This window comes from Vidua macroura, chromosome 24, assembly GCF_024509145.1.
Source record: "Vidua macroura isolate BioBank_ID:100142 chromosome 24, ASM2450914v1, whole genome shotgun sequence".
NCBI classification, from domain to species: Eukaryota; Metazoa; Chordata; class Aves; order Passeriformes; family Viduidae; genus Vidua; species Vidua macroura.
Genome location: NC_071594.1, coordinates 2,974,098 through 2,997,669, shown reverse-complemented (window position 1 = coordinate 2,997,669; position 23,572 = coordinate 2,974,098). Strand labels below are relative to the sequence as shown.

General features: G+C 47.2%; 2 protein-coding genes across 8 annotated transcripts in view; both read left to right on the top strand.

The window, feature by feature from the left end:
• Positions 1 to 23,572, top strand: part of LOC128818586 (potassium voltage-gated channel subfamily A member 2) — a 191,853-nt gene that overhangs the window by 68,069 nt on the left and 100,212 nt on the right. The window lies entirely within an intron of this gene.
• SLC16A4 (solute carrier family 16 member 4) lies at positions 514 to 15,285 on the top strand. Of its 2 annotated transcripts, none has more exons than XM_053998033.1 (9): positions 514 to 733; positions 1,196 to 1,311; positions 2,319 to 2,451; positions 3,176 to 3,319; positions 4,211 to 4,372; positions 4,894 to 5,439; positions 9,202 to 9,410; positions 10,462 to 10,555; positions 14,985 to 15,285. In XM_053998033.1, exons 1-9 carry the CDS (start codon positions 724 to 726, stop codon positions 15,125 to 15,127), a joined length of 1,557 nt encoding a protein of 518 aa, XP_053854008.1. In that variant the 5' UTR covers positions 514 to 723; the 3' UTR covers positions 15,128 to 15,285. The 2 variants fall into 2 exon arrangements, with proteins under 2 accessions (XP_053854008.1, XP_053854007.1); XM_053998032.1 differs by having other exon boundaries at positions 1,193 to 1,311.

Below are 23,572 nucleotides of genomic sequence, written 5' to 3'. Positions count from 1 at the left end.
GCCAAGAGAGAGCAGAGAGCATCACTGTCCCCCTCTGTTGCCAGTTTTCCCTGACCTCGGGAATGACTGGGATCAGCAGGAAGCAGCAGGGCCGTGTTCACCCAGGAGCTGGGGCAGATTTACAGCGCAGGCAGGAGCCAAACGCCGGGGCTGCAGCAGCGCGGCAGCTCTGCCCAGCTGCAGAACACCAAGTTTTCCAGCCTGTCCCCCCCCCAGTGATGCTGTTCCCGGCCGAGGGCCCTGCAGGACGGGCAGGGCCAGGGCTCTGCCCCTCTGCACCAGCAGCAGCCCCAGGCCTGGCTCCATGCAGCCCAGCACTGCCAGCCCGGCTCTGCTCGGGCGGGATCCGGAGCTTTCCCCGGGGTTCAAACTTTGCAGGCTCCCCCTCCTTTTCCTTCCCAACAGGATTTCTGCTCCAAACGCCCCGGGTTTCCTGTTCCCAGCTGGGGAAGGGGAGGGACTCTCGCCTTGGGGCCTCACAAACCGAGCTCTGCCTCCAGAGAGGAGGAGGAGGAGGAGGAGGAGGATGAGCTCCGTCCCCCCAGCGCTCGCCAGGCTCCATGTCCTGCTCAGCACAGACACCATCATCCTCACCGCATGGGAATGAAGGAGCAGCCTCTGGGGTGCCAAGTCAGGAAAGGGGGATTTAATCTCTGGAGCAAATGAAGAGACTCTGAAGAGATTCCTCTTTGCTGTCGACTGTTCGGGGGAGGATTTTCCAGCATGCAAGGCGGTAAGGAAAAGTTCCAGGATCATCACCCCAGGTGCTGTAGGGTCCAGCTGCCCCTCGGGCAGGATCCTGAGGCACGGGGTGGGTGAGGGGATGGAAAGGAGACAAGGAGAGAAAGCTGGAGTAGGAAGAGCTTGTACGGAGCTCCGAGGTGCATCCAGACACGCAGTGACCCCCGGGCTTGTGGCACAGCCCAAACTGCTAAAGGAGCACTAAGGCACTCGCCCGCCCTTAAAGCTGAAGTGGTTACAGTAATTTGGAGGGAATGAGAAAGGAGGGATAATTGGAATTGTCGGGAAGTCTGGTGGAAGCATCACCCGAGCGAGTGCAGGGCGGTGGCTGCCCCAGCCGCAGCCGCGGGGCTCCAGGGCAGCACTGCCCGCCCGGGAATGGTCGGGAATGGGAACAGGAATGGGAAGAGGAGCGGTGGAAGGTGTTAACCTGTCCTGACGTTCTCACCAGCAGGGGAGGGGAAGGAGGATGAAGAGCTGGAGGCTCCGGAGGCTCCGTCAGCTGGGAAGAGCCGAGGCACAGCAGCAGCCGGAGGGTGGGCGTGGGGAGTGGTGCTTCACTTCTTCCTGGTAAGCGGGGAATGAAGCAAACCCTCCCGGAGCTGGGGCAGGGGGGGTCTCCAGCCTCGCTCAGAGCACAGGACAGGCTGACCCAGCCATCCCAGGCACACCCCAGCCACGCCATTCCCTGTGGAATGACTCCTGCAAACGCCTCAGTGATGGACAGGAGGGTCCCCTTGCCAGGATGACTTTTCCCCACTCAAACACATCACCACGGGGGTGTCACACCCCAAAGGGGTGTCAAACCCCAAAGGAGTGTCCTTCAGAAGGGCATGATCCCACCTCGGGCAGTGAGGTGGGAGCCAGGGACTGACTGGGAGCAGCACACACTCTCGGGTACTCTCTGGGAGGACCTGGCACCTCAACACCACTTAAAGCCACTGATTCCCTGTGCTCTAGGCTTTATCTTCCCACCAGTGATGAATCAAGGAATTGTGAAGCTTGGGGAAGACCTTTAAAGTCACTGAGTCCAACAGTAAAGAAGGCACCATCCCCCAAGCTGGGAAACCTTTCCTCCCTTCAAATCCACCCGAGTAACTCACTGCCGATCATTAACCACCTGCCACCAGGGAGACAACAGGAGTTAAAATTCAGGACACAAACTGTCTGTCCTTTGCCCCTGTGGTAGAGAAATCCTGGGAAGCTGTCCCAGTTAACCTCCATCCCCGCTGCCCTCATCCCCTCATCCCCTCCCAGTGATCTCCAAACTGATCAGTTTTGACTGTTGCTGCAGTACAAAAAAGTAACTTCAGAGGTAAAAGCATCCTACAAGAGCTGAGCTCTAGGGTTACTTTGTTCCTTTCCTTTGGAAAATCAGTTTGCAGAGGGTTTTCTGAGGGTCTGCTGAGATCAAACTGCAGCATGGCCACGACCAGCCCACCCTGCTGCATTCCCCACCACCAGTTCAAGTGTCCCCGTTTGTTTCTCCCACACCACCACAAAAGAAGCAGAAGGAAAAGCTTTTCCTCCCCTCCCAATGCCCTGTGGCACCTCACCTCCACCCCCTCTCAACTCAGGTCAATGTGCTCGTGATGGGGATGCTGAAGACCTTTGGGATTTTCTTCGTGGCTTTCCGGGAGGAGATGGGGGGATCTTCGGAGCAGGTCAGCTGGATCGGCTCCATCATGTCCTCCCTGCGCTTCCTGGGAGGTGAGCTGCTGTCCCGCAGGGCTGGGGCACTGCTGCAGCCTCTGTCTGACCTGGGGGCACTGAGGATGCTCTGTGCATCCAATTCCCATCCCAGACTGCTCCTAACTGGTCATGGCTGGCACCCACACGTGCCTGAGCAGGAATGTGCTCTAAATACTGGGCCATTCAGATGGGATAGGTGGGAGAAATTGGGAAGAAATCCTTTCCTGTGAGGGTGGGCAGGCCCTGGCACAGGGTGCACAGAGAAGCTCTGGCTGCCCCTGGATCCCTGGAAGTGTCCAAGGCCAGGCTGGACAGGGCTTGGAGCAACCTGGGCTAGTGGAAGGTGTCCCTGCCATGGCAGGGGTGGGACTGGATGAGCTTTAAGGTCTCTTCCAACCCAGACCATTCTGGGATCCCCTGAACTTCACTGCAGATTTATTGTACAGCTCCAGAGCAAACAACACTCTTGTCCCAGCTGTGGAATAACTTGGAGCTGCTGGGCATGGTGTGATTGAGGAAGGAGGCTCAGGAGAGCTGAACTTTGGGCTTTGCCTCCTTCCCTGCCCCACTCCCTGAGCTCCCAGGGTACAGGCAAAGCCTCTCTCCTGAACATTACCCCCTCCCACACCCCCTGTCACCCCCTGCCTCCCGAGGCTTCCCAGTGGTCCCAACCAGGTGCCCAGGCCCTGCCAAGCAGCCTTTGTCACCCTCAGCCTGAGCTGTGTCCCTGTTTCCCTTGCAGCCCCGCTGGTGGCCGTGGTGTGCCAGCGCCTGGGAGAGCGGCCAACCTCCATCCTCGGGGCCGGGCTGGTGGCCGGGGGCTGCCTGCTCAGCACTCAGGCCACCAGTGTCCCCTTCCTCTGCTTCTCCATGGGATTCCTGCTGGGTGAGATGGGCAGCAGCACTAAATCAGCTCCTTCAGCCTTGGGGGAAGGTCTGCAGGGGGAGCAGCCAAGGGTTTGTTCAGCTGGAGAAGAGGAGCCTCAGGTGATCAGGGACAGGACCCAAGGAAGGAGCTGTGTCGGGGTTGGGATGGGTATCAGGAAAGGTTCTTCCCCCAGAGGGTGCTGGCACTGCCCAGGCTCCCCAGGGAATGGGCACGGCCCCGAGGCTGCCAGAGCTCCAGGAGTGTTTGGACAGCGCTCTCAGGGACAGGGTGGGATTGTTGGGGTGTCTGTGGGATTGGACTGGATGATCCTGGTGGGTCTCTTCCACCTCAGGATATTCTGTAATTCCAAGAACCTTCAGTGCCAAAGCATCCCCAGCTCCTTTCTGTGAGACACCGTGTGAACTCCCAAAGCTCAGAATAAAACACCAGTTTCAACATTCCAGTCCCAACTAACCTTGATGTTTTTCCTGGACCTACACGGATCCTGGCCTTTTAAAATCCCTTATAAAAGGGTAGAGCCTCCAATCCCCCACACACCAAACCCCACACACCAAATCTTGCTCTCCCCTGACTGTGAGAGCAGAAATCCCCTCCTTTCAGCCTGGGAACACTGCAGAGCCAGGGACTACCAGCTTGGGATAGCAGGACATGGAATGCCTACACGGGAGCCCCTTTTTGGGACTGCAAGGGGTTTGTGGCTTCCCTTGGCCTCGGTGGGTGTTTCTGAGGAGGAGCTCTCAGGGATGGGTTTCTGCAGCCTTCCCAAGGCAGATGGACTTGCAGGGTCAGACCACGAGTCTCTGTGGTGGGAGTCTCTTATTCTCATTTTCCTCCTCCCCACAGGGATGTGGTGGGAGTCTCTTATTCTCATTTTCCCCCTCCCCACAGGGATGGGGTTTGCCTGCCTGTACCAGGCGGCCGCGGTGATGACGGCCAAGCGCTGCCGGGCTCGCCTGGCCTTCTGCAACGCCCTGGCCCGCTCTGGGATGGGGCTGACCTTCCTGATGGCTCCCTTCACTCAGCTCCTCATCGAGGCCTACGGCTGGCAAGGTGAGGCATCTCCTGTTCCTTTCAATCCATCGGCGCTGAGAGGGAATTTGGGGAGATCTGGAGGCTCTAAGAAGCTCTTCTTAAAAATTCAGCACACCAAGGAATAACTCTGCCTCTTCTAGGATAGGCTGGGGACATCTTGTTAATAATTAAACACTTAATCACTCATTAAAATCAGAGTCAAAGCACAGAGCTCAGAAATCAAAATGAGAAATCCCAAATTTTACTGTAGTGATTCAAGACCATCTTGAAGGTCCATCATGACTTTAAATGAGGAAAAGCAAAACAGATCCCAGAGGTAGCTGTGGATTTGTTCTGTGCATCACAGCAAAATGAACTTCCAGCTAGGAAAATGGGAATAAAAATCCCTGTTTTGTTAACTCCTCCATAAGGAGAAGGCAAACTCCCTTCTCATGGCAGAACTTTCTCCATGGTCAGTGAAAACCCTGTTCTACAAAGGCCATTTCCTGCTGCTCCTCCCTTTCCAATCCAAGAACAAACCACCTTTTGCCTTCCCTCAGGTACTCTGCTGATTTTTGGAGGCATCATGCTGAACCTGGTGCCTTCCAGCATGTTGCTGAGGCCCGTCAGCCCCCAGCCCCCTTGGGAATCTGCCAAAAATCAACACCGGGGCTCTTCAGTGGCAAAGAAGGATCCAGGAACTCCTGGTGGATGTTCAGATGGAAGCACTCACAGGGAGTTACAGCTTCTCCGTGCACAGGAGGCTCCCAGCACAGAGAAACTCGTGGTGCCCCATGGCAGAGATGTCTCTGACCCAGCAAATCCATCTGCCTTGGGAAGGCTGCAGAAACCCACCCCGGAGAGCTCCTCCTCAGAAACACCCACCGAGGCCGAGGGAAGCCACAAACCCCTCGCAGCCACCAAAAAGGAACCTTCTCAGCCTCTCCTGGACTTCTCCCCACTGAAGGATCCCGTTTTCTTCGTTTTCACCTGGTCTTTCCTGTTCAGCCACTTGGCCTATTTCGTGCCCTTCTTCCACCTGGTGGCGAGAGCCAGGACGCTGGGCATGAGCAGCAGGGACGGCTCCTACCTCATCGCCGTGGCTGGTAGGCAAAGGGATCCTTCACACCCACAGCTCGCAGAAAAACACCCCCAATTCTGCCAAAAACTGGCCCCAGATACCTCCTGGGATGGATCCTCCTGGCACAGGTTGAGTCCTTACCCCACCAGGGTGCTGGGTGCTTCTCCCAGTGCCAGCTGGATGATCCCACACCCTCCCTGCTCCCACCAACCCCAAAATCTCCAGTTACAAGGTGCTCTGTGCCCACCACAACCCCTGCTGTGCTCAAACCCACAAGCCACCAGAATCCAGAGGTGCATCCAAAACCCTCCAGTTCGACCCAAAAGGGAGAAATTCAATACTGGGGGAAAACCCCCCACATTAATGTGGATCCAGGCACTTGGATTTGGCACATCCACCTGCAAGCAGGGAATAAACAAGGCACACTCCCCAAAACCCAAACCCATGCCTGGTTATAAGCCAGGATTAACACTAAAGCCATGCTGGGATTAAGAAAGTGGCTCCAGCCTCAGTCAGCAGCAAATATTTTATTGTAAAAAAATACATTTTATTTCTGCAGTGAGGGGTTGTGGAGGCATTAGGAATTAATGGGATATTTGGAATTAAGAGTGGGAGGGACACAGGGGTCAGTGGGACACGAGCTCACTCGAGGGCTCCTTGATCTTTGCTTCATAAAAATGTACCAAGAAATGTAAAAAACAACTCTCAAAACTCCAGCTCTGAGGCTGCTGAGCCTCTAAAATGTCTGGATTTCTAGGAAACGTCTGGGTTTTTAGAAAAATTAGATTTTAGAATTTAAGTAGAATCAATTTTAGAAAAATTAAAATCTCTCTTAAAATTTAATTTTTTAGAAAAATTAAAATGAAAATTTAAATAGAATCAATTTTAGAAAAATTAAAATCTCTTCTTCATACTCAGCTTTTTCTCTTCAGCAAGTTCCTCTTTCCTGATTTAGGGCATTTCAGGGTGCAGACACCCAGAAGGGTGAAATTCCCCCTTGAAGGGTGAAATTCCCCCTTGAAGGGTGAAATTCCCCCCAAAGGGAATTTTCCCAGAGCACTTTGGTGCCCTTGGGAAGAGCAGCACAATGGAAAAGGGAAAAAACCAAATCCCTGGATTTTGTAACAGCCTAAAAACTTTTTGGTATTTTAGCCCTTTGTGGTCACGTCCTCACAAGGAACAGGGAAACTGGGATGTGACACAGCCAATAACAGAAGTAACACTAAATAATAGAAATAAGTAATCTTAGAAAAATAAGTAATAAATAATAAATATAATAATTTAAAACTATATAAATAAACATATAAAAATAATGGATATAATAATATAAAATAATACAAATAATTAATATAATAAAATGACTAGAAGAATAAATTATATTAGGGTTAATATAAATAATCAGTGTAACACGAATAATACATAAAAAATATAAATATTATAAAATATAACTATATTAGAATATATAATATGTAATATTGTATTATAATGTATAGAAAAAAAATAAAAATGTATAAAATATGCAAATTCTAAATAATAAATATAGTGATGTGAAGATAAGTATAATTTAACTATATGAAATATAGTTAATTATAGAAAATAATATAGTAATATAATATAAAACTATACTATAATATGATATAATAGGTTTATATTATAATATTATTATTATATTATTATATTATTATATTATATATTATATTTTAAATTATTATATTAAATTATATTAATAATATTATATAATAGTGTATTAGTAATATAATATAATATAATATAATATAATATAATATAATATAATATAATATAATATAATATAATATAATATAATATAATATAATATAATATAATATAATATAATATAAATTATTATTCTAATTAACTATAATAGCAACAATATGAATAATATAAAATATAACATACTGTAAGTATCAATATAATACATATATTCCAAACAATACAAATAATCATATAAAGTCTAGCTAAATTTATAATATCTAATAAATATCTAATAATTTATAATTTTTACTATCTAATAAATTGAATAATATAAAATATAAAATACTGTATCAATATAATATATTCCAAACAATAAAAATAATCATATAATATACTATAAAGTCTAGCTAAATTTATAATATCTAATAAATATGTAATAATTTATAATTTATACTATCTAATAAATTGAATAATATACAATAGAAAATACTGTATCAATATAATATATATATTCCAAACAATAAAAACAATCATATAAAGTCTAGCTAAATTTATAATATCTAATAAATATGTAATAATTTATAATTTATACTATCTAATAAATTGAATAATATACAATATAAAATACTGTAAGTGTCAATACATATATTCCAAACGATATAAATAATCATATAAAATACTATAAAGTCAAGCTAAATCTATAATATCTAATAAATATCTAATAATTTATACTATCTAATAAACTGAATAATATAAAATATAAAATACTGTAAGTATCAATATAATACATATATTCCAAACAATAAAAATAATAATATAAAATACTATAAAGTGTAGCTAAATTTATAATATCTAATAAATATCTAATAATTTATAATTTATACTACCTAATAAATTGAATAATATACAATATCAAATACTGTAAGTATCAATAGGATATATTCCCAACAATACAAATAATCATATAAAATACTATAAAGTCGAGCTAAATCTATAATATCTAATAAATATCTAATAATTTATACTATCTAATAAACTGAATAATATAAAATATAACATACTGTAAGTATCAATAGAATATATTCCCAACAATACAAATAATCATATAAAGTCTAGCTAAATTTATAATATCTAATAAATATGTAATAATTTATAATTTATACTATCTAATAAATTGAATAATATAAAATACAAAATACTGTAAGTATCAATAGAATATATTCCCAACAATACAAATAATCATATAAAGTCGAGCTACATCTATAATATCTAATAATTTATACTATCTAATAAATTGAGTAATATACAATATCAAATACTGTAAGTATCAATACATATATTCCCAACAATACAAATAATCATATAAAATACTATAAAGTCGAGCTAAATTTATAATATCTAATAGATAGCTAACAATTTATCATTTATACTAGCTAAAAAATTGAATAATATACAATATCAAATACTGTAAGTATCAATAGGATATATTCCCAACAATACAAATAATCATATAAAGTCTAGCTAAATTTATAATATCTAATAAATATGTAATAATTTATAATTTATACTATCTAATAAATTGAATAATATAAAATACAAAATACTGTAAGTATCAATAGAATATATTCCCAACAATACAAATAATCATATAAAGTCGAGCTACATCTATAATATCTAATAATTTATACTATCTAATAAATTGAATAATATACAATATCAAATACTGTAAGTATCACTAGAATATATTCCCAACAATACAAATAATCATATAAAATACTATAAAGTCGAGCTAAATTTATAATATCTAATAAATATCTAACAATTTATCATTTATACTATCAAATAAATTGAATAATATACAATATCAAATACTGTAAGTATCAATCCATATATTCCCAACAATACAAATAACCATATAAAGTCGAGCTCAGTCTATAGTATCTAATAGACAGCTAACAACTACACCGTGCTGCGCTATTACAAGCAGTACCACAGGAATCCATGGAGCAATGCAGGATTCCCGCGCGGCCCGGAGCCGCGTCGCGCTGCGGCTCAGCGGCTCCTGTTCCCGCAGGCATCACGGAGCTGCTGAGCCAGCTGCTCTCGGGCTGGCTGGCCGACCACAGCTGGAGCAAGAAGCATTTCCACGTCACCTACCTGCTGCTCAGCGGGGTCACCAACCTGCTGGGGCCCCTGGCCACCACCTTCCCTCTGCTGCTCGCCTACACCGTGGCCTTTGCCACCTTCTGTGGAGGCTTCATGGCGCTGGTGCTGCCCGTGCTGGTGAGTCCAGACGTGCCCAGCCAGGGCTCTGGGTCCTGCCCCCGGTGCCAGAATCACCTGGAACACACAGACCTGCAGCAGGATCCTGCTGGACACCACCGGGATGCTCCCGGGGCTGGAGCCAGCCTGGGAGAGCTGGGAATGCTCAGCCTGGGAAGGAGAAGGCTCCAGGGCCCCCTGTAGAGCCTAAAGGGGATCCAGGAGATCCCCTCAGTGCCCCTTGCAGAGCCTAAAAAGGTTCCAAAAGATCCCCTCAGAGCCCCTTGCAGAGCCTAAAAAGGCTCCAAAAGATCCCCTCAGAGCCCCTTGCAGAGCCTAAAAAGGCTCCAAAAGATCCCCTCAGAGCCCCTTGCAGAGCCTAAAAAGGCTCCAAGAGATCCCCTCAGAGCCCCTTGCAGAGCCTAAAGGAGATCCAGGAGAGATGGAGAGGAGCTGGGGACAAGGGATGGAGGGACAGGACACAGGGAATGGCTTCCATTGCCAGAGGGCAGGGCTGGATGGGATATTGGGCAGGAATTGTTCCCTGGGAGGGTGGGCAGGCCCTGGCACAGGGTGCCCAGAGCAGCTGTGGCTGCCCCTGGATCCCTGGCAGTGCCCAAGGCCAGGCTGGACGGGCTTGGAGCAATCTGGGACAGTGGAAGTTCCCTGTCTATGGCAGGGGTGGAATGGATGGGCTTTGAGGTCCCTTCCAACCCAAACCATTCCAGGATTCTCTGATCCAGGTACGAAGGCACCATTATAATTTGGCATTTCTTTCTGGAAGGCATTCAGAGTTCAAATCTCCTTCCTCAAAGTCTGGGCAGCTGGAAGGCAGAGAAGCATCTCCCATCCCAGTAATTCCCACACCTGCCTTAGGGAGGCAAACGGGTTCCAGGCTGGATCAGACCTACAGGGGCAAAGTCCTCCCAAAGCTGCAGCTGAAGAGGAAATTCCCCAGAAAAAGAATCAAATAATCTCTTGTGCTTTCAAAAAAAAAATAAATCAATTAATCTGTTGTGCATATGCATTCCTGTGAAGCCATTCACTAATTATCCATTTTGTTTCCAAACAGGTGGATCTGGTGGGTGTGGAAAAGCTCCACAGCTACCTGGGGTTTGCTGCTTTCTTTGCAGGGATAGCAGCTATGGGAGGACCCCCTTTAGCAGGTAAGTGATGTTATAAAAAACACACACCCACCCCAGAAATCCAGGGATAATCCATGCTGCTGCTTCACTCTCCTACAGGGATCCATCCCAGGATGGGTTTTCTGTTCAAACAGAGAGAGAGAAAAAAAAAATCCTATTTCAGAAATGTATTTTTATAGACAGGCAACTTTTTGCTTGGAATTTGCAAAATCCAACCAGCAGCTTGGAAAATGCTGCCTGAAGTATTTGGAAAATGCTGCCTGGAATATCTGGAAAATGCAGTGAAGCCCCATGTGCAGAGTTTAGCCCTGACCACAGCAGGATAACAAGCACATTACCATGGATTTTACTCCCAGTGGTGTTAAAATAACACTGAACTTGGACTGGAGGGACGGAGGGGAAGCAAGGAGAGGAAGGGAAAGCAAGGACAGACTCAGCAAGATTCCCACCAGGCAGAGGCACTGAAACATCAGGAGAAGCCTCAGTAATCTCTTGTTTTGACAGAGATTACACAGCTCAGCCACCAGAGCTCTGGGCCCAGAGATAAGGAGCATGAAAAGCATTTGCTCTTCTCCCTCTGCCAGGAAACCAAGGCAGCTGTGAGGATTTGGGAGATTTCAAGTGCTTAGAAATGAGTGTCCAGCCTCTGCTAAGGAGCAGGGGACTTGTCCTCCTCCAAACAGCTTGGCCAGGACAAAGCTTTTCCTTTCCTGCTCCTGGGCTGAGTCCCCAGCAGGGGAGGGGGGATTCTGCCCCTCTGCCCTGCTCAGGTGAGACCCCACCTGCAGAGCTGCCCCAGCCCTGGGGAACAACAGCAGGAGGACGTGGAGCTGCTGGAGAGAGTCCAGAGGAGCCCATGGGGATGCTGCAGGGCTGGAGCCAGGCTGGGAGAGTTGGGGATGTCACCTGGACAAGGGAAGGCTCCAGGGAGAGAGCTCAGAGCCCCTTCCAGGGCCTAAAGGGGCTGGAGAAGGACTGGGGACAAGGGATGGAGGGACAGGACAAGAGAATGGCTTCCACTGCCAGAGGGCAGGGATGGATGGGATATTGGGAAGGAATTCTCCCTGTGAGGGTGGGCAGGCCCTGGCACAGGGTGCCCAGAGCAGCTGTGGCTGCCCCTGGATCCCTGGCAGCATCCAAGGCCAGGCTGGACAGGGCTTGGAGCAACCTGGGACAGTGGGAGGTGTCCCTGCCATGGCAGGGGATGGAATGGGAGCAGCTTTAGGGTCCTTTCCAATCCAAACCATCATTTTTTGTTCCCTGCCCTCCAAATCAGCTGCCCCAGCCTGCAGAGGTGCCTGGCTGGAAGCTGCCAAGGATTCTGTAAATTCCAGCTCCATGCAAAGTTCCAGCAATGCTGCTGCTCCACCAGCACAGGGAAAAAAAACCTTTATATTCCCAATCAATATTCCTGGGCTGGTTATGTTCTGTCTGTGGATGCAATTTCAAGGAGCCAAAACATTTCATTGACAAGGAGCTTCCCAGTGTCAGGGTGATGCACAGCCTGGATTCCAGATCCCTGCTGCTGGTACAAGGTGTACCCCGAGCACAGCAACCCCTCCAGCCCCTGAGTCCCCTGACACAGTAACATACAGCAGGAGCTCAGCTCCGGGGCTGTCTCTTACCCACACTCACACTGCAGCTCCATTTCCATCCACCTGCAGTATATTTGCACTAATGCTTGCAGGAAGCCTTTTGCTTTCTGCAGTGGGTTTGTAAAGCAAGCAGGTTTCCTGCAAAAAGCTTTCCACAGAAATCAGGCTTAATAGAGGTGGGATAAATAAAGGCCAAATAAAGCCAAGGAGCAAAACAATTCCTCATCCAACTCATTACAGACAGAGCAAGACGGAAACAATCCAGAGCTCAGGGCTTGGGATCCAAGATATCCTGATCCAGGGATCCAGTCCTGATCCAGGCTTGGCATCCAAGATAAATTCTGTAATTTTCTCTTGCAATGCAGTTTGAAGTGTAAAAACCGAGTGAGACCAAAAATTCCTGATAAGTGTCCAAAACCATCTGCTCCTTGCAGAAAGCAGGATTTAAGTGCTCTGAGAGACCCTGGGGTTTGGTGCTCTCACCTCCCAAAAAGCTTGAGTTTAGAATTACAATTTCATCAAACTCAAGTGCTTTTATGCAGTGGAAAAAAATGATAACAGATAATGAGAACTGCAAAGGTTAAAACTGCCTAATTTGCATATTAAACCAAACCCTAATGCAAGGAAAAGGTGACTTACCTGCAAATCTGTTCAGCTGAAAGCCCTGAAATCCAGGGGCAGCTGGCAGGACCCAAAGGGGAAGTTTGGAGTCTCCTTCAGAGCTCCCCATTCCACTGGCACCTCTGGATGCTGCCATGCTGAAAAAACCCAGCCCAAACCAGAATAAACATTATTTTGGCAGCCATGAGCAAGCTGAGGAGAGAAGGGCACAGTTTATTTCCACAAGCAGTACAAATCACTGACTCAAAATGCAAAAGAGCTGAACCAAAGCATGTACCACAAATTCTAGAAGAGATTCCAGCCCCCAGAGCAGACTCCAGTCCCAAGAAATTTGGGTGGTCAAAGGGGAGAGGGTGGTCAAAGTCACCCAAAAGCTCTGCTGGCACATATATTTAGATGTTTTCTAATTTTTACCTTCACCTTCCCACTGAATTTTGCTCCTCAGGGCATCAGGAATAAATAAAACTTCTGATTAAAGATCAGCAGTACCATTTAAACAGCCTGACCCAGCTGGTAGCACCAGCAGTGCTGGGAATGTTTAGTTTGGATTACACTGCTGGGATTTACCAGCATTCCTCACAAAACTGCTGCTTTGCAGGGTTTGAACACCACGAGCTCCTAGTTCAGCTTTCTGCAGCAGGAGTGATTATTGTTTTGGAAATGAACTGGGGACACAGAGACTGGAGTTGCTCCAAAAGGTTGGGGTGTGATGGAAGTTGATGGCTGTGCTGCCAATGAGGCAATGCTGGTAAATCCCACTGCACCTAAATCCCATTCAGCACCAAAAAAAACCCAGGAAAAAAAAATAAATTAAGAAATATCCTGAGGGATATTTTAAGAAGAATTGCAGTAAATCAGAGCTCAACTGGAGCACTCTGTCCTGTTCCCTTCACAAATAACTACGTCAGCATCCCCTCTCCAAATCCCAGAGACTTCCAGGCAGCAAAACCAGATCCCACCCCTGGGAATGAACCACTCCACAACAACCTCGGGGTCATGGCAGAGTCTCCCAGTGCAGCACCACGGGATGGATCCCACCACGGGATGGATCCCACCATGGGATGGATCCCACCACGGGATGGATCCCACCATGGGATGGATCCCACCATGGGATGGATCCCACCACGGGATGGATCCTCCTCTCCAGCTGCAGCTCCTCAGCACGTGGCCCACAGGACATCCCTGAGGAGCAAACACAGGGACTCCCCCTGAGACAGCAGTGAGCCAACAGAAACTGGAACTGGGCAAGAGCAGCTTTTCCTGTGCTTTATAAACCCTTCCTGTGGAAATCTACAGCAGGAGAAGGTCGGTGCCTCTGCTCCAGCACAGATCCCAGATTTTAGTGGCACCCTCCCTTTCCACGTGCCCGAGCCCAGGACCTCAGGGACTGTATCATGTCCCCTCCTGGGTTTAAGAACCCCAGGGCTGGGCCAGATCTGCTGTTTGTGTAAATCAGGGAAGCCCATGGATGTCTGGATTCCATGGATGTCTCCAGAGGAATTGCATTTCACACCAGCAGCAGATCTGGCTCAGCTGCTGCCCCACACCCACATATGGGACCGGATTAGGGTTTTTATGTGCAGCAGCATCTCCCACCACTTTGCAGATTTTAGATTCAAAGAGAGGAACTCTCCACCTTTCAAAGGACTGCCCAGACCCCAGATGATTTGCCAGGACCAAACCCAACACTTGAAGGTCACTTTAAAAGGCGACCTGAATCCTCCAGACATTCCTGAGGTTTGATGGAATTCAGCTTTTCCTTTTAAGTCCTCCCAGAGCTGCTTTTATCAAGTTCACTTCCAGCTCCTGGCCTGGGGTCTCTCCTATTGGACAAAGGACATTAAACTGGGTCTGCTCACAAGAAGACAAGGCTGGAGAACAGGGGGTTTGCAGCCCAGATGTTGCAAATACCAACATGTGCAAGTCATCCCTTCAATCCAACGGGATCTTCCATCAGCCACTTCTTAAACAGGAAGAAAAAAAATCAGAGATTAAATTCGATCAAATTAAACACCATGTCCACTCCAAGGATCAAAGCTGGCTCTGGGAAAAATGACCTGCATGTCATTTCCTTACAGGAAATGCTGCCCAGGAAGAGTTAAAATAATTTAAGGAAAATATCTGAGCAATTCTTAGATGAGAACACACATCCTTTGCCTCCCGCCCACCTCCTCGAATGATTTTTTTCACTGAGAAAAATCCCACAGCTTTAATAACAACCTTCTCTCCTGCAGGGTGGCTCTATGACTACACCCAGACCTACGTCTGCTCCTTCCTCTTTGCTGGAGCCTGTGCTCTCATCTCACCTATCTCCTTCTTCTTCGAGCCCGCAGCCCAAAAATGGAAGCTAAAAAAAGCCACTTTGAACAAGAGCTAAAGTTTTAAAGGCTGGGCTTTGATCACATCTACACTGGGAAAGCCATTGCCTGTACTGGGAAGGATCAACAGCAGCAACACTGAAAATTGGGATTTTTGGATGTCAGATTCAGTTTGGATTCCTGGATATTTGTCCTGATTAAAGCCATCTGAGAAATGCACAGTGTGAAGTGTATGGGAAAAATGCAGCCCATGGCCTGGGTTTCGCAGTGCCTCTGCTCCTGAGCTGGGTTTTTCTGCCTCTCAGATTTAATCCTCAGCTCTGTCCTTCCCAGAGCAGAGCTGACTCACTCACCTCGTGGGATGAGCTGCCAGGGAGCTCCCAGTGCCAGAGCACAGCCAGAGATTTCAGCTCATTCTATTCAGACACAAACAATTGGCCCTGGGGAGGGATGAAAGCAGGGACAGGGAGATCAGGGTGACACTTCCATGAGGATCTGCTGCTCCAGGAGCCCCCTCTGGGGGAAGGATGATGCAGTGGGGCCATTCCACATCCCAGGCACAGTTATTGCCACAGCACAGAGGACCTGGAAGCAAAACCAGTTTTAATTAAAGCCAGAACCACGACACAGCAAAGTCAGAGACCAAACCCACCCCTCCCCAGCTTCCCAACCATCCAGAGACTGCCAGGGATTCCATGCACACACAGAGGCAGCTCCAGTGCTGAGCCTGGATTCAACCAGCATCCCACAGATTGAATTTGGATGGATAAGACACAACACAGCAGCCTGGACTTTCCTTCCAGTAGTGAAGGTGCGATTTTTTGAAATTTGGTATTTGAAATTATTATGTCAGCCTGGGATATTCATTCCAGCCAATGGCATTATCCTTTTTACCTTTCCCTTTTTTTAATTATTAAGGAGATTTAATTACCTTATTTTTTTTCTTACCCCTTTTAATCCTCATTCTTATTTTTAATATTAAGGCAGCAAGAGAGTTGTTTCCCCTATAGAAACACTCATTTAAACTGTGGAATGGGTTATTTCAAGCCCAAAATGAGCTGGTCTGCATTTAATAAAAAAATACAGAATACTGTAACAGTTTCAAGGAGCTCCAACACTGTCACAGGTAAGAAAGTTCCTCAATAGATGATGGGCCAAACCCAGCAGTTACACAGTTACACAGTGCCAAAACTGTGCTTAAATCAGGGAAAAATTACAGGGAATGGGGAATGTCAGTGCTACAAAACAATTCATTTTTCATAAGCTGTTTCACAGCTTCTCCCAGGGAGCTGCAGGCAGCAAGGGCTTTGGGAATGGTCCTTTTCCACTGTAACCATCATCCCTTTACACCTGAAACCTCAGCATCCACCACTCTGTGATTGGGATGGACCAGTGAGTATCAGTGAGGATCCCCAGGGGGGCATTAGCCAAGGCACCAGAATTTCTGGATAGATTATTATTTCTGAAGTGTTTAAGGCACTGGGAGTTGCAGGGGGATGAACCATACTCAGCCAATCCTGCACTGAGGCCTCAGCCAAGCCCTTCTGCAGCAGGGACAAAGCTTTCAAAATTTCAAATTTCAAAAAATTTGAGTTTTCACCTCATGAAACAATGAAGTTCCTCAGTCTCGCCAACTCAAACATTACCAGCAGCTTTGATTTGCTGCTGTAACAGGAACCATGTGGGAGCCTTGCCTTCAGGTTTTCCAATCCTAAAGCTTTAGGATTTCAGCATTTCTTTCTGGAAAGTATTTTAGGATTTCAGGATTTTAGCTTTTTTCTGCATCTCCCTAAGAGCAGCTGTGCTTTTGGCTTTTAACAGAGTGGGACCAAAGCTCTGTGGGCATGGAAAGAGCCACCCCAGCAGCTCCTCCCCCTGCTGCTCCCTCTCCACACAATTCCAACACCTTTGCCTGTGCTCTGCTCTCTCCCTCTCCCTGTAAATGAAGCCTCTGCTCAACACCTTCGTCCTTTCAACACAAACCCTGTGATATTTTCACCTCTTTTGCCACCAAGAAACAACTTGGCAGGATGTGGTGTCCACACCTCCCACCCCATCTGCTCCAACAAAGCTCCCCTACAAACCTGCAGGATCTTCAGGAGAGTCCTGCCCTGCCTGTCCATCAGACCAATGTCACCAATTCCTTGCCCTTATTTAGCAAAACTGGAGTTGTTGTCCCCCTCCCTTTCCTTCTGCAGAGGAGCAAACAGCTCAGGAGCTCCCATTTCCCACATCCCAGCCCATGGATGGGCACCACCAGCCTTTATTTGCCCCCAGAATAATCCTGCACCCTTCTCCACAATTACCTCGTCTATCCAAAATTGTTGAGGAAATAAATTCCCACAATGAAAAACTCCTCCCAGGAGCCCTGCACCATCCTGTCAGTAGGCTGGGAGGGGGGTGAAGAGTCTTCAAATCTTTGTCTTTCCACAGAGCAGGCCCAGGCTGGTGGTCAAACACTTCTCTGCTCACACCTGGCACTGGGAAGGCAAGCACAGAACAGATGGTTCAGTTCCCCTGGCAGCTCTGAAAACCAAAGGCATTTATTTACTGCAGGATACAACATGTGCATGAGAGAAAGCAGCAGTGAGGATGGGAACATGTGCCTCAGGAAGGTTTTTCCATCCCACTGAAGTCATCATGCAAATAATTTCCTAAAGCTGTTTTTGCATAGTGCAGAACATGACAGGGGTGTGGAGAAATGCAAGAGCAGGGCTTGCTGGGACACAATGAGGTTAAAAGCTGCAATCTGAGGTGGACTAGAAAATCCCTTTTGTCCCTACTCCCTTCACAGAATCCCAGAATCTCTAAGGCTGGAAAAGCCCTCCTGCATCATCGAGTCCCAGCTGTGCCTGATCCCCACCTTGTCCCCAGCCCAGAGCACTGAGTGCCACCTCCAGGCATTCCCTGGGCACCTCCAGGGACGGGCACTCCAAACCTCCCTGGGCAGCCCCTGCCAAGGCCTGAGCACCCTTTCCATGGGGAAATTATTCCTGAAATTTTTTCCCTTGCTCAAAGGAAATTCTTCCCTTACTCATCTGCAGTAGAGAAAATCAGCAGCAATGGCTAAAAATGATCCTCAGCATGAAAAATGCTTTGTTGAAGGGTGGTGCCCTCCCAGCCATCCCTCCTGGTCCTGGGAAGGCAGTGGAGAACTGGATTCCTCCTGCCTTCCAACCCTCATGTACCTCACAGGCAGCATCTCCACCCTTTGCACTGGAAAGAAATCACCAACAACCTCCTGGATCTTTCCAAGAAGATCATTTCACTCACAATACATCAAACCCTGTGGAACAGCAATGCCAGCCTCAGCACTGTGCCCTGAGTCACCTGGGGGAATATTTTCCTGCCCAAGCTCATCCTCTGCACATGGGATAATAAGGCATGGCCAGCTGGATCTTGATGGGAATCCACATTTGGAAGCACTTTAACCAGGATTCATTGGTTTAAAAACCTTCTAAAAATCATGGTGCAGAGAAACCAAACACTAAAGAATTCTGCAAAGATCCAGAGAGCTGCAGGGAACCAGAGCTGTCTGGAAGGAATCTGAGTGACCAAAGGAACCCAAGAACACAGCCTCCAATTTTCACTGTACCCCAACAGAGACCTGGTAAAACACCTGAGTGCCCCTGGGAAAAAAAAAAAACCTTAACTACTTCATTTAGATAATTTGTTTTCTGAGGACCAACAGACAGAGGACCCTGAATCCTGATTCATTTTAGCACCACAGGATTAAGAAAGCAAGAAGAAAATATGGAAGTGGCTTCTCCAAGAAGACACAGCAGGTAAGGATCACTGCAGGGTTTGTGCCACCCAAAGCGCTGGCTGCAGGGTGCCATCCTTCCTTCCTGGGAAGGAAACGCTGCTCCACGGCTACCAGGGATTTACTCCCAGGTGTAATCCTGACGGAGGAGCCTGGGCAGCCTCCAGGACCTGCTCCCAATGCCTGCCAGGCGTCTTGGCAGGATTGATTTATGGGATGGGCACCTGCTGGGTCTTAAACCAGCTTCAAGGGATGTGCCGCATGCCAGGATAAAAAGCTGCTAAGACTCAGCTTGGGTCTATCAAAGGGATGGAAATCGGTGCAATTGGAGCTCACATCAGGGAGCACATTGCACCCCCCATACCCACTGGAATGGTTTCACATTATTTATACATTATTTTAATTTATTTATACATATTGTTTATATTTTATAATATTTTAGATAAATGTTTATATATAAATAGTTAATTTATCTAGATATATTATTTATATTTTCTATTATTTAATATAAATTTTAATATATCTATATATAAATATTTAATTTATTTATACATATTATTTATATTTTATATAAAATTTTATATACTTATATACAATTATTTGATTTATTTATACATATTATTTATAGTTTCTGTTATTTTAAATAAATTTTTATATATTTATATATAATTATTTAAGTTATTAATACATATTTTTTATATTTTCTATTATTTTTTATTATTTATAAATATATTTTATATTTATATATATATTTATAAATAATAACTAGATTATCCATCTATTTATATTTATAATTTATACAGCCATTGTACACCCCTGAGTGTCCTGGCTACCAGCTGCAGGTTTCCCTTCCTTGTTCTGAATTCTGGGTCATTGAAAGGCAGGATGAAGCTGCTAGAACACGGATTTAGGCATTTCACAGCACACAAAATACACCTCTCCCTGCCCCACACTCTGGTCAGGCTCTGCCCTTGATAAAAACCATAACCTACTGAAACCCAAGGCTGTGACTTTCCCAGCGCTCCTCAGATGCCAAGAGCAGATAAAGGCAGGCACTGGACACAGGGGAAGCTGATCCCGAGGTTTATCATGTAATAAGGAATGATGTTTATGTCGCAGTGAGATCCCCTCCGAGGGCTGGGCTGGGATTATTTCGGGAGTTTCTCCAACGTGCCCGAGCTCTGGGCTTGCTTGGAGAGCTGTGTGGGAATCCCACACCCCCTCAGCTGGCTGAGAGCAGGGTGAGGGGCGAGAACTCTGCGTCTAACCCAGTCCCTGGCATCTCCCTCTGGCCCTTTCCAGGGGTTGTCCAAACCCAAACCCACTGCAAAGCTTCTCCTCTGCAGTGCTCCCAGCACACTCAAGGGAAAATCTCCATAATTCCCATTTTAATGGGGAACAAGAGGCTTTTCCACAGCTGTGGCAGCACAAAAACCACCCCAGACAAGGTGCTTCAGCTACCAACACTGCCGAGGTTCCTGTGTTCACCTTAAACCACATGAAGAAAGCCAAAAGCAATTTAAAATAACTGGGTAAGGATATGACACCAGCGCCTTCCAGCAACAGGAAACGTGGCTGTTCTTCCCTCCCCTGTTGGGCAGATACCTCGTGGTCTGGGCTGTTTACTCGCCCTCACACACACTGATAACAGGAACACTCTTTTTTTGGTGCTGGTTTCCCCCCTGGCCTGGAACATGTCTTGCAGCTGTGTTTATGATGAAGAGCGTTATTAGGCTGCAATTCACCAGAGCCTGAATTAAAAAGTTTCACTTCAGAGGAGCTGGAAGCCTTCATAGGAGGTGGGAGTTGTTTGGAAAATAATAATAAAAATCTTTAGATATACCATAATGATTCTCACTGAAGTCTATGGGAATTTATCAGCGACTCTAATGAACAAAAATGAAAGCAGATGTTGGAAACCCAAAAGTTTTAGCTTTAGCTGAGATCCTCATGGGAAAACTTTCCAGCCTGCAGAAACCACAAAGGGGATGGGAGCTCTTGCTCATGGCCATGAACAATTCCAGAAGTAATTCATGGGTCAAAGTCTCTTTTCCAAAGCAGACTTTGCCTCTGAAGCCACCACCAAGCTTTGCAAAACTTTCCCCTACAGATATCCCTCACGTGGACAAGATAGAGCCAGGATTGTCCTCTGGAGCAAAGAGGCAAAGGGTGTCTTTACAACACCCCAGGGACAAAGAGAACACCAATAAACTGAGCTCCAGCCCCTCAAGCCTTTGGACAAGCTGGGAAGGAGTCACAGCCACCCTGGCTGGCACAAGGGTGGTGACAGGGATGGGATATCTGGGACTGGGCTCTCCCAGCCTCAAGCTGCTCTTGGGATGCAGCTCTGAGTGCCACGAGGAACAGCAAAGGCACCCTCAGGTACCTGAGAGCTCAGAACAGGCTGTGCCTTAGTGCCACAGGGGAAAGCTGGGCTGGCACAGGTGAATCACAAGAATCACAGAACCCTGGAATGGTTTGGGTTGGAAGGAACCTTAAAGCTCATCTTGTTCCTCTTCCTGCCACAGGCAGGGACACTTTCCACTAGCCCAGGTTGCTCCAAGCCCTGTCTAAACCTGGCCTTGGACACTTCCAGGGATGGGGCAGCCACAGCTGCTCTGGGCACCCGGTGCCAGGGCCTGCCCACCCTCACAGGGAAGGATTTCTTCTAGTATCAAACCCAAATTTCCCCTTTTTCAGTTGAATGCATTCCCCTTTGTCCTGCCAGTGCAGTTCCTGATGAAGAGTCCCTCCTGGTCCTCGTACACAGTCTTGTCTTCACCCACCCGAGAGGAGCAGCACGAGAAACATCAACATCCCCTTTTCTCAGCACCTGCTCCCCACAAACCTCAATGACAGCAGCTCGGGTGGTTCAGGACCTCATCCTGCCCTGAACCTCTGCCCAGGTCAGGGCTGGAGCAGCCCAGGCTGGCAATGACCAAAGCAATCCCTTGGCCAAGGGGGCTGCAAACACCTCCATGGGCCAAAGTGCATCTCTCCATGGGCAAACAGCTTAACAACCACCCCGGGAGACCTCGTTGGCTTCCCTTCACTCAAACCCTTCTACACCCCTCGTGTGTCCTCAGACACACATTTGTGTCCCCAGCCATATCTAAAATGTGCAGCTGTACAGCCTGGAAGCACAGCACATGCCTCTGAAAGGAGAGGCTGGCTGCAGGATCCAAGTGCTCTCCTGCACAAAGGGCAGCAACGCCAGGGAAAGCTGCCAGCTCGGGGCTGGGTCAAGCTGTGTGCATTGCTAAACCTTGGCCTGACCTGTCGCTGGATCTGGGAACAGGAAATACTGAAGAGAGCTAAAACCCTCCAGCCTGCAATTGCAGAACCAGGCATGAAGGTCAAGGCAGGCAGATAAGGAGATGAAATAGCTGTGACCCACAGTTAATCTTCAGCTCAGCTGCTCGTCTGTGGAGCCCACCACATCCCATCCCCAGCCTGGGACAACACACACGAGCTCAAACCCAAGAGCCTGGGCACAGGAGCTGGGCTGGGAGGTGGCAACTCATTAATGCACAGCAACAGCAGCACGTTTGACAGCATCCACAGCCCGGGTTCCAACATTTAATTAATACATCCCTGGAGCAGGGTACAAAGGGGGAAAAAAAATAGGCAACCTTTGTGCCACCGTCCACGTTCTCTGCTCCTACTACAGGCACCTCCAGCACGTGGACAAATAGGATGAAGAGCAGGAGGCTCCTGTCAAACCCATCACAGCACGTGCACTGACCCGGTCCCTCAGAGCTTTGCCTTAGGAGTTTACCTCACCCAGTTCTCAAGGCAGCTCTAATTACACCCAGGCACAGGGCTCCGAGCCAAGAACCGCAGGAAACACAACGGGAATCACAAAGCCAGCAGCCCAAGAGCCTTTCCAGTGCTCTGCCTGTTTGACCAAGCCCTTTTCAGTCTTTGCCCCAGACCTAGGTGGGAGCATATCCTCCAACAGCATTTGCTGTTTCATAGTAAACCAGCAGCATGAGGCCAACACAAGCTTGTTACTGGCCAAGAGCAGAATCTGGGCCATCTGATGTTTTAAACTTATTAATTCAGCTGCAGCTGGTAAAAGCACAATTCTAAAAAAAAATGTGTGAATTCAAATAACCTGCTCCCATCTAATCTGCTCGCATTGCTCTCTGCTGCAGTGCAGTTAATTAAATGGTTCTCGTTATAAATCCACTTTCCCCAGAAGTCTCATTAGCCAAATTAATATGATGCATACAGAGCACTAAACCCTTCCAAGAGACTGGTTTTAACAACAGCCTGGCTCTACCTGGCCACTGGAGCATCCCTCTAAGCCCTTCAGGAGGCAGAGGGGCAGACCCAGCACCCAAAAAACAGCTCGCTATGGCAAAGCGACTGTAGGAGAACCATCCCACAGCACATCCCACGATACCTCCGAGTCTCTGGAATAAATGCATGATGTAAAGGAGACAGGGAACCATCTCCCAGTGAACAGACAGTGAAATCTGCCTCAGAGAGGCAGAGCTCTTCTGGAACAGCCACTGACACTTCGAAGCACACCCAAAAAATGGGACAGTGCCCAAGCCCTGACACAAACACCTGGATACCTGAGCAGGTGACCAGCTTGCCAAAAAAGATCCCCTTTTTTGGGGTACACTGACAGACCACCCATCTCCTGTCAGCATCAACCCCCCAACCCAGGCAAAGGGGCTGAAACACATCTCCCATTATTGCTACCAGCCCCAGACCTATCGTACAACACTTC